The 11,537-nt window shown below is 40.9% G+C and overlaps 1 protein-coding gene across 3 annotated transcripts; it reads left to right on the forward strand.

Annotated features, from left to right (window-relative positions):
- Positions 1-1,406: 1,406 nt before the first annotated feature.
- Positions 1,407-6,415, forward strand: pgap4 (post-GPI attachment to proteins GalNAc transferase 4). Of its 3 annotated transcripts, none has more exons than XM_030159001.1 (3): positions 1,407-1,832; positions 2,485-3,081; positions 3,176-6,415. In XM_030159001.1, the coding sequence occupies exons 2-3, from the start codon at positions 2,500-2,502 to the stop codon at positions 3,785-3,787; spliced, it is 1,194 nt and encodes a 397-aa protein (XP_030014861.1). In that variant the 5' UTR covers positions 1,407-1,832; positions 2,485-2,499; the 3' UTR covers positions 3,788-6,415. The 3 variants fall into 3 exon arrangements, with proteins under 3 accessions (XP_030014861.1, XP_030014708.1, XP_030014790.1); XM_030158848.1 differs by having other exon boundaries at positions 1,407-1,748; XM_030158930.1 differs by having other exon boundaries at positions 1,408-1,599.
- The last annotated feature ends 5,122 nt before the right edge of the window (positions 6,416-11,537 follow it).

The raw sequence follows: 11,537 nt of genomic DNA on the forward strand, positions 1-11,537 counted from the left end.
GACTGAACCCAGATATGAACCCAGACCGACATCATCATGACGCACACAATAGATTCATGGGTAATGGAAGAACCTGCCCGATGATGTGGCATGATGTGGATCTACAACATCCAGACCAGATAAGATACATTTAAAACTTATCACAGTCTTCATCATTTACAACAGCTGCATTAAAACATGTAAAATGTTAGCTATCACATGAATCATCCATTAAATACTGAAACAAATATCAGTAAAACTGATTTCACAAGTGGTTGTAGGCACAACAAACATCACCCCTCACACATATTGTAGCTTATTTTGGCATGGATCCAGCTGATGCCATGTCTATGCGTGAGGTAATGTCAGCATATCAGTTGCCTCCATATATGTGCCAAGTTTGATGTAAATTGAAGCAAAATGGATGTTTTTATAGACGTTTGAAATTTTGCCCATTATAAGTGAATGGAAGAAGAAAAAAGATTTCAAAAATATATTCATAAAAAGTGTGAACTTTGACCTACTTTTCCCAAAATGTAATGACATCTATTCTGGGTCACTGGCAATCTATAAACTAAATTTGGTATGAATTCAACCAATAGTTTTGCTGCTGGAGTGCTAACAAACAAATAAACAAACTGAACCAAAAACAATACCCCTTGCCTCCCCTTCGAGATGTGGGGTAATAATAAACCATCAGCACAATGTTTCTGTGAGTGCCCCCCAATGCTTTGTACTGTTTCACTTTGTTCTTTTATTTTTGTGATTTCCTGTAGAGTATGGATGTTTCATTTTGAAAAGCTTTTGTAAATGTTGATGTAACGAAGACAGCGAGACCAGGAGAGAAAAAGGATTAAAAAAAAAAAAAAAACAAGGAGAGAAAAGTAAAAGAAGACAAGAGAGAAACGAAAAGAGAAAACGAGAAGTTTTAGCTTCAGCTGGGAAATGGGAACAAGATAGACTATAATGTGATTTATGCGTGTTTATAATTATTTTAATAGTTTCTAGCTAAGTTGCTAATCTCCACAGCAATTACGGGCTGTTTTATTTGTTCTATTCTATTTAGCTCTTACATCGGCCTGTGAATGTCTGTGATTATCTGAGCAATAAACATCAGAGACCATAAGTTCAGGCTCACTTTTTCTCAAGTTGGAAGCTACAGTTTCTAACATAATTATACAGATATTTATTATAATTATAAAACATATATTTATTAGTAGATCCTGTATCATCCAATACATAGTTTTATTTCTGCATGCATTTTCCCAGCGGCTCTCGGCTGCCCCCTGCCGGTCGAAGTCCTCTAGTGCCGTATTATGATAAAAAAAATTTTTAGGGAGAGAGAGAGAGAGAGAGAGAGAGAGAGAGAGAGAGAGAGAGAGAAAGAGAGAGATCAGGTTCTTCTTCTTTGGTCTCTGTTTAACGGTAGAGGTCGGTTTCTTCTTCGTTGGTTCCGGTCTCACGGCTCTGTGTACTGACGGAAGCTGGAGGCCTGTTGTCATTTGTCGGAGTCCTGTTCGCTAGTGGGCCGTCTCAGTTTCAGTTCTGGTTCCTACCGGTACCGGTTCATCGGTTCGCGTGTCCGTTTGTCGCCGCCTCCCGTCGGCCTCCACAGCTCAGGTAACCCGGCTGGGTCTGCTTTAGCCCGGTCCGCGGTCCCGGAAGAACCGAGCGGACCGTTGCAGTCAAAACACGTCCAGCTGTTCCTGCTGCTAATTGTCTCCACAGACACAGGCCCGTCTCCCGTCATGCACCGGTCTGTTGTTGCTGTAGGTGCTGTGCTCATGGATCATACATAATGAACACATATTCCAGCTGCGTCACGTGGAGACATAAGATCAGACGAACGTTAGGTATCGATCACCGGACTGAAAATACAGACGATTTAGGAAATTCGCATCAAATATGACTCAGATAAATGACTGAATGTTTGTAAAAGATTCAAGATGTTTTAACTCCAGGCTTGTCTTCATGAATGTGCAGTTTAATTATGTGTGGACATTAAAAATCACAAAACACATGAAAAAAGAGTAAAACTGAATGAACCCGTTTACATTCACACTAAGACTCTGATCAGTGCCTGATTTGTGGAGTTACTTGATTATTAGTGATCATGTATACCTGTTAATCTGATTAATTTTGTTCTTTTACATCTGCACATGTGGAAAAATAATTAAATAATAGAAAAAGGGAGTAACAGTTAAATATGAGCTGAAGACACTAACAGGAAGTTTAATTCTTCCATCATTTTGTATGTACATTCCGTGAAAGTAATCCAGAAATGGACAGAAATGTTTATCGATTATTATATTTCTGAAGTGCATGTAAATGCATCAGATCTGATTATTACAGTTATGTAATTACAACCATTGGATTTATATGGTCATATAAACAGAGACAATTATACAGAGCAACTGATTGTATTAGTGGGTGTAGTCTAAATGTAACCAAACTCCTCAGGTGGGTGTGGTCCAGGTGTCAGCTGACCTGTATATGTCATTACAGTCTGATGTGTCCTCGATGCCCCGTTGGAAGGTGTTCTTCCGTCGGTTGGTGCGCTGGCCCCGCCCCCTCACACAGGCCGTGGTGCTGTGCGTGGTCACGTTCTGCGTGGTTCTGCCCATCACCTGCCATCGTCTGCTCTACTCCTATTACTTCTTGCGGTTCCTCTACCTGGACGCCATGAGTGAGGCGGTCCTGGAGGAGAGTCTGGATCGGGGTCAGGACGCGCTTCGCTTCTGGCAGTCTGCTGCAGTAGCGCCGCTGTCCTCCGCATTCAGTGATGTCGCCATGCATCCTGATCTGCTGGTTACTGTGGTGACAGCCAGGCGGAGCGAGGGGCGGGACTTCCATTACTTGCTGCAGGTAATGCAACAGCTGCACAACCTCCTGGGGGGCTGTGGTGGACACCGGTGTGCCGAGGTGCTGGTCTGCGATGTAGAAAGTGGGTCCCAGGAGAACCAGGACGCAAAGCTGCTGGAGGGTCACTTCAGGGTGGTCCGCCGATCACCTGAGGAACGGCAGCAGAACCGAGACCAGGTGAACACCTTCGAAAGGGAGAAGAGGGACTATGTGTTCTGTCTGCGTAAGGGGTGGGAGCTGGTGAGTCTGCACCTGAACGCATCCTGGAGATTCAGGATTCGAAAAAATAAGGAGTTCTAGATTGAGCTGCTCTGACTGTTCTTTGATTCCTCAGGTGCGGCCTCAGAATGTGGTGGTCCTGGAGGATGATGCTCTGCCCAGGAACGACTTCTTCAGCGTCATCCAGAACCTGCTGTCACGGCGCTTCGCCCTCCACACACTGTACATCAAGCTGTACCACCCTGAGAGGCTGCAGCGCTACTGGAACCCCGAGCCCTACCGTATCCTGGAGTGGGTGGGGCTGGGTGTGGTTGGGGCCACAGCGCTGCTCCTCAGCCTCCCCTACTGGAACCCCCGAACCTCCTCCTTCACGCTGTCAGCTGGACACCTCCTCTTCTTCACAATCTACTTCATGGCGGTGGCCGAGCTGCTCGGCCGTCACTACCTCCTGGAGCTGCGCAGGCTGTCGCCACAGCTGTATGCTGTGTCTCCAGCCACCGAGTGCTGCACACCTGCCATGCTGTTCCCTGGAAATGCCTCACTGCGGGTCGCAGAGTACCTGGACGGATCCTTCTGTGTCAAGGGTAACGCCAAGGACATGGTCCTATATGAGCTGTCCAGGGTCGTCCCCGAGGAACGGTCGCACAGTGTCGAACCCAACCTCATCACCCACATTGGGGCGTACTCCTCTGTCAGGCCCAACCCTGCCAGACCCAGACTCCTCTGACCCGGTGGACCAGGACTGGGACTGGGACCATCCTCACCGGATTCTGCTGTGTCAGTGCTGTTCAAACCTCCTCATTCTGCTGTTTTCTGACCTGCTGAGATTTGTTTTTCTTATGTTTCTCATTAAACCAGTGTCAAATGGACCCGACGTCGGGTTCTGTTTGTTCACCGCTATAGGATTAAGTCTGAATCAGATCTGAAATGTTCACCTGATGTGAACCCGCTTTACAAAGACGCACATCACTGCCGCATCTCAGACCAAATGCGACCACACTGCCTTCCAGGCCAAACCAGTTCAACAATGACTGTGAACTATCAGAAGACACAAGGTCAGTTAAGCTGTAGTTAAAATGAAAGACACGAAGGAACTCGGAGATTTACACATGTGATGAATGTTATGACAACACAACTGCTACACAACCACAACAGCAACAACACAACGACAACCAACCAAACTGTGTCGATACAAGACAACTGACAGTTTAACCAACAAATGTTACATCACACAAGTCACTGTGTTGTGTGTTTGTTTTTTCATTTGTTGTGTTGTTTCCTGTTGGTGTCCGGTGCATTTCCTCATAGTTTCCTGATACATACCATTGCATTTGCATAAACATATCACTTTTTTTAAAGTTACATTTTCAGATTTTCACATCAGAAAATTAAAATTAGCATTGACGCACATTTTTGCTGGCAGATCAAAACACCACTTAGTGAATGTTTAAAGCTGTACCTACTGATCTGGCATGTCTCACAGCACTTAGTAAAAATTTGAACATGAACAACCTGCCTCCCTCCAAAGCCCCGCCTGCTTCCTCCAGCCTAATGCTCTCCTCCTCACTTAACACGTGGTGGGAAGCAGAGGTGTCATGGTCCACTCCGATGTGGCCGCAGACCCCTCCCTCAGCAATTAGACACATCATCATTCACCTGCTGGACTCCTCTATCATTAGGAGACCCTGTATTTAAGGGTCTGGTCTGTGCAGTGCTGGATCATTGTTTTCACTGCACCTCATCACCTACAATAAATGCTCCAGTTGGCCGGACTGTGCTGCACTGTGAGTGTGTGGACTCTGCGCACCCTCTGTGGACATTTGAGGTTTCATAGTCCATACATTTATCATCCTACATCATCCAACATTGTGTGACACCAAGTACTTGTATGTGGATTCTATGCGGTCGTAAAAATTGAGCTTTGGGCGGAGGTGTCTATGGAGTCAAGTGCGCCCGACTCCTGGATCTCCATCCTTCATTCACGGACTCTGACTGCTTCAATCTGGTTTTTCTGTTTGTTCCCCTTGGTTGTTGTTTCTGTTAAGAAATCCTTTGTTTCTCTTCATCACCATCCATTTGAGTCCAATCCACACTCCTAGACAGGAGGAGCAACGCACGTGAAATGTCAGATTCGGAGGCACCTGTATCGGATGCGGGATGGCAGTAATGGATGATAGACAGGATACTCGGCCAATTATTTTAGTCGGACCGAATAAAATGATTGGTCAGACTTTTATCAGAAATATATGAGACTTAAACATTTTTGAGTTTCAGACCCTGTCGGATTTCTTTCACATTTTAGTTTGACACACACTTACTAGGAGCATTTTAAGATTACAAAAGAAAAGTGTAAAAATGCCACATCATACAGTAAAGCTTTAAGTCACAACTCATCTTCTACATATTTTCAGTGCCACCTTTTGGTGAAATAATGTATCCTCGATGATGCGTGACCAACCAGTTCATTGACACAGAACATCGTGAGTTCAGTTCACGTCGTACTGACCTGGACCAGGACCTGAGATCTGGACCCAGGACCTCGGATCTGGATTTGTTTTTTAAAGCAATGACCTCCCATTTTGTCGATATCGATAATCTCCCTTTAAATTTGCAGATTTTCATATCAATTAAATCTTTTATAAAAATCATCATAAATATCAAGTATTGATCAGTTTCCTGTTTATCCTGATTTTGAAGTGTTCAGTGACCCCCTCCTGTGTCGTTCATGTCTGTATTGATCAATTCTTCTGTACAAAGTGGAAACAAGGCATTGTGTTTGCCTAAGCGCCTCCTGTTGGAAACGAGGCCTTATTGACACTTGCGTCTCTTTCGGTGTTGATTAAATTATTTAATATTTTAAAGTCAAAGCTGCTTCACATCAGGTCAGACGATCAGCTGATTAATACATCTGATTAACCTCCTGTCTATCAGTAAATGTTTGTACATAAACTGTTTACAGAAAAGACATATTTTTGATCTTGAATCATCTGAGTTTTTGTTTTTTTTTTAATTTAGAATTTTTAACGAACCATTGGAATTAAAACAATGCATCTACTGATCATTAATCAATCATGTAAAGGGCTGGTCTTGATCTCAGCATTAAAGCACTTTATTACAGATGTGAAAACAAATCCAAAGTTTAATTCGATGAATGAGTCGAAGGTTTTTTATAAACATCTGTGTTTTATGTTTAAGATAAAATGTGAAAAAAGAATCGAGGCTTAAATGTTTTTCTGTTTGCTTTTTTCTCACTTATGTCTGGGTCATTTTTCTGACGTTTGCTGTGGTTTTTGTCACAGATGAAGCTTGTTTGGGTTGAACTTTGACTTTTCAAAATAAAATGATTTAATTCACATTCTGGTTCATGAAGTGTATTTTGTTCAATCAAATATTGATAACTTGTATTAAATGAAGGGTTCAATATAAAGAGATGATGTTTACTTAAACTGGGTATGTACTGAACATCATACATGTTTATTATACATTTAAAAACATTAACCAAAGCAGGGGCCTGTTTCACGAAACTAGGATTCCGTCAACCAGGATGACTGACTAAGCCGCGTTCAACGAATCCAAAGCATGGGTTTCCAGGCTTAATCGGTTTCACAAAGGCCAAGCCAGGATGAACGGACACGGATTCATCAAGCCAGGTGTAACTCATCCTGGATAAGTGCGCGCACCCGGCTTCCTCAATAGACTCCGAGATCGATCACAGATTCACCGATTCACCATGGTAACCAGAGCAGCGGACTTTACCCCGTCGGACGCAAAACTACTCATTTTGGCTAACGAGGAAGTAAAGGACCGAATCAAAAAGAAAGACAACACCGCCACAGTTACAAAAACAACGAGAGACAGTGGTAAAGGACTACAGACCACCTGAATGAGTAAGTAGTGCACAAACACACACTGTTCTGTACGGTGGCCCAGAGGTGCAACAGGCCAAAAAATTATCCACTAGACGAAAAAAATTATCTACTACAAGAAAAAAAAAAGAGAACAGCCTAAAAAAAATTATCCACTAGATGAAAAAAATTATCTACTACAAGAAAAAAAAGAGAACAGCCCAAAAAAATTATCCAGTATAAGAAAAAAAAAAACACAGCCTAAAAAAATTATCCACTAGATGAAAAAAATTATCTACTACAAGAAAAAAAAGAGAACAGCCCAAAAAAATTATCCACTATAAGAAAAAAAAGAGAACAGCCTAAAAAAATTATCTACTAGATGAAAAAAATTATCTACTACAAGAAAAAAAAAGAGAACAGCCTAAAAAAATTATCCACTAGATGAAAAAAATTATCTACTTCAAGAAAAAAAAGAGAACAGCCTAAAAAAATGATCCACTATAAGAAAAAAAGAGAACAGCCTAAAAAAAATTATCCACTACATGAAAAAAATTATCTACTACAAGAAAAAAAAGAGAACAGCCTAAAAAAATTATCCACTAGATGAAAAAAATTATCTACTACAAGAAAAAAAAAAAGAGAAAAGCCCAAAAAAAAAATGATCCACTGTAAGAAAAAAAGAGAACAGCCTAAAATAAATTATCCACTAGATGAAAAAAAATCCCCTATAAGAAAAAAAAGAGACCAGCCAAAAAAAATTATCCACTAAAAGAAAAAAAAGAGAACAGGCAAAAAAAAATTATCTACTAGCCCAAAAAATTATTCACTATAAGAAAAAAAAAAGAACAGGTGGAAAAAATTTATCTACTATGAGAAAAAAAAGAGAGCAGCCCAAAAAAATATCCACTATAAGAAAAAAAAAAACATCATCCACCTTTTCAATTACGGGGGCGCTGTTTTCCCGAAAGGTGCCTTGCTTTAAAATTAAGACCACCACAAAAAATAAAAGGATAGGCTGAAAAATTTTAAGGCTTTCGGCTAATGTGGCTAATGCTAAGGAAGTACCCCACCGGAAGTGGAGGTCGTGTGCTAAAAAATAAAGTTATTTTAAAATATAGATATTTCCATTGATATAGTTTGCAAAGCAGTTAAATGATTAAATACGGTTCCAGTGTCTGCTCAAGGTTCGGCATGGGCGTTAAATGGTTAAGGTTATGGTTAGGGTATGGTTGGGGTTAGTTTTCAGTGGTAAATGGCCCTTGTGTGCACTGTGTGAAGGTTCGTTGCTAAGCTAATGCTAACGCGAAAAGTTGACGGCAACTTTGTGTTATTTTATTTTGAGAGGAGGAGAAGAGGAGCTTCCTGTGGAGCTCCACTATCATGGCATCGCCCATTTGTTTGCAGGTAGACCTCTCCTCCTCAACTTAAACGGAGTGTCTTCACTAACACTAGATCAAGAAGGACATTTTGTGGAGATAAAGATGTGTGCCGTGGTACCGCAGTGCCTCGGCACCTGGCAACGAGCTGAGCTGTGGTACCGAGCCATGGTACGCGGTGCCGTGCTGGGGTACCTAGCACTGAGCCGTGGTACCGCGGTACGTCGCGGCACCAGCCGAGGTGCCACGGCACCTCGCGGCATCAACCGTGGGGCCGCACCAGCCGAGGTGCCACGGTACCTTGCGGCACCAGCCGAGGTGCCATGGCACCAGGTGTCGGTGCCGCAATATGCACTTGCTGTCTCTCAACAAATGGGCGATGCCATGATAGTGGAGCTCCACAGGAAGCTCCTCTTCTCCTCCTCTCAAAATAAAATAATTTTAGAACTTCTTGTAGCGAATATTCATCAAAAATGATATTGAATGTCAGGCAGTTGAACAATTCAACTCCGTAATCACACAATTGTTTACTCGCACTGGTAGTTCACAAAGTTGCCGTCAACTTTTCGCGTTAGCATTAGCTTAGCAACGAACCTTCATACAGTGCACACAAGGGCCATTTACCACTGAAAACTAACCCCAACCATACCCTAACCCTAACCTTAACCATTTAACGCCCATGCCTAACCTTGAGCAGACACTGGAACCGTATTTAATCATTTAACTGCTTTGCAAACTATATTAATGGAAATATCTATATTTTAAAATAACTTTATTTTTTAGCGCACGACCTCCACTTCCGGTGGGGTACTTCCTTAGCATTAGCCACATTAGCCGAAAGCCTTAAAATTTTTCAGCCTATCCTTTTATTTTTGTGGTGGCCTTAATTTTAAAGCAAGGCACCTTTCGGGAAAACAGCGCCCCCGTAATTGAAAAGGTGGATGATGTTTTTTTTTTCTTATAGTGGATATTTTTTTGGGCTGCTCTCTTTTTTTTTCTCATAGTAGATAATTTTTTTCACCCGTTCTTTTTTTTTTTCTTATAGTGAATAATTTTTTGGGCTAGTAGATAATTTTTTTTTGCCTGTTCTCTTTTTTTTTCTTTTAGTGGATAATTTTTTTGGCTGGTCTCTTTTCTTTCTTATAGGGGATTTTTTTTTTCATCTAGTGGATAATTTTTTTGGCTGTTCTCTTTTTTTTTTCTTATAGTGGATAATTTTTTTAGGCTGTTCTCTTTTTTCTTGCAGTAGATAATTTTTTGTCTAGTGGATAATTTTTTAGGCCTTTCTCTCTTTTTTTTTTTCCTTATAGTGGATAATTTTTTTGGGCTGTTTTCTTTTTTTTTTTTTTTCTTGTAGTAGATAATTTTTTTCATCTCATGGATAATTTTTTTTCGGCTGTTCTCTTTTTTTTTCTTGTAGTAGATAATTTTTTTCATCGCGTGGATAATTTTTTTAGGCTGTTCTCTTTTTTTTTTTCTTGTAGTAGATAATTTTTTTCATCTCGTGGATAATTTTTTTAGTCTGTTCTCTTTTTTTTCTTGTAGTAGATAATTTTTTTCATCTAGTGGATAATTTTTTTAGGCTGTTCTCTTTTTTTTTCTTGTAGTAGATAATTTTTTTCATCTAGTGGATAATTTTTTGGCCTGTTGCACCTCTGGGCCACCGTAGTTCTGCTGAAACCATCAAAATTACAACCCAAGTAGTTAATTAACATCTGTGAAAACGGAGTTGTGAAATTGTAAGTTAAACTGACTGTAGATGTGAATGAAACTGTGTAAATGTAACTGCATCAGACTGAAAAACTCTGATGAATAGATGAGCTCACTGACTTCAGTGAATTTATCTTTGGGATTAATAAAGTTATCTTATCATGATTCATGACTTTATGATATTGTTAATTAACCCATAAACATAAAGACCCAAACATCCATCACCAACCAAAACCATCTACTGATCTAAACTGTTTAATTCCTGTTGATCCACTAATCCTATCAATACATGTCAATAATTGGTGTAAAATACAGTTCTTTGTCTTCTCATGGTCATCAGATATGGCCCATTTGGACGTTCAGAGGCTCCATAGTGAACATGGAAACACCATCATCTTCTACAACATTGATTCACCAGTAACATCCATGAGTTGGATCAATGACAGTGGACACACTGGGTTTATGCTCAGTTAATGACAGATTGGACTGAAAAAGACACTGTTTATTGTTGTTTTCTCCGTTTCTGATATAATAACCATGAACTTTAATCTGAACTTTAATGAACATATACATGATCAGTGAATTAAATATAGGAAAATATCTGATTTATACTGATAAAATACAAACTACAGAAGATAATATTATAACAAATGGAGATAAATAACTTAAGAAAGGTTAGATATAGAGAACATTCATTAGTGAACTGACATTAAAGTAGTGCTGGGCCTTTATGGGTTAATGAACACTGTTCATTGTTTGTGATGTTCATTGTTCATTGGTTTCATATTCTTCATCTTATCATTTCAGATGGTCCATGCTGACTGTCTCATCAGTGTTGTGTTTCTGTGGTCTGGTTCTGGTTCAGTCCATGACTCCTGAGTCTATTGGACCTCTGGAATCTGTCAGCGCCGATCACAAGGTGAGCCACACAACCTCTATTAAGAACCGCTTTTTACATAATATCTGTATCCAGAATGTCACTGTATTTATGAGGTTGTGATGCAGGCACGTGCATACACAGGGCCCAAAGGGGGCTTGAGCCCCTGCCCTTTGTGCGTCGTAGAAAAAGTGCCCTTTTTACTTTTAAAAGAAAACGGCTGTATAAAAATGCCACGGTTATCTACCGTACGCATTTCCTTGTTATAGCGCGTACGTATGTTGAGTCTGATGACGCTTCTCTGTCCACTGTCTCTGACTGAGGGGCGGGGCTTCCCTATGCTGCACGCGCACATGGAGAGAGAGAGAGAGAGAGAGAGAGAGAGAGAGAGAGAGAGAGATACAAGCCGCGGTCACATCTCCACTGTGTAGTCCCTGCACAGATGAGACGGGACAGTGGATTGACTTCAACCTTTGTGGCTTATCAAGCCCCCCTCTCTAAAATTACTTGAATGTATTGAATCGGAAACAGGAGGAATCATTCACTCCACCTGATTTTACTGACAATTTACATTTGTTTCCAGATATTCAGTTTATTGTGCCTTTGCTGCTGTGACTGTTTCTCCAGTAGGAACAGGAAACTCAAACAGCAGTCACAGTAGGACTG

Source organism: Sphaeramia orbicularis, chromosome 1, assembly GCF_902148855.1.
Source record: "Sphaeramia orbicularis chromosome 1, fSphaOr1.1, whole genome shotgun sequence".
NCBI lineage: Eukaryota > Metazoa > Chordata > Actinopteri > Kurtiformes > Apogonidae > Sphaeramia > Sphaeramia orbicularis.

Bases quoted from the DNA above. Each gene is read 5' to 3' on its own strand.
- pgap4 (XM_030158848.1), top strand. From the start codon at position 1,728: ATGCACCGGTCTGTTGTTGCT. The intron at 1,749-2,484 runs GTAGGTGCTGTG...ATGTCATTACAG, and splicing joins TGCACCGGTCTGTTGTTGCT to TCTGATGTGTCCTCGATGCC. The intron at 3,082-3,175 runs GTGAGTCTGCAC...TTGATTCCTCAG, and splicing joins TGCGTAAGGGGTGGGAGCTG to GTGCGGCCTCAGAATGTGGT.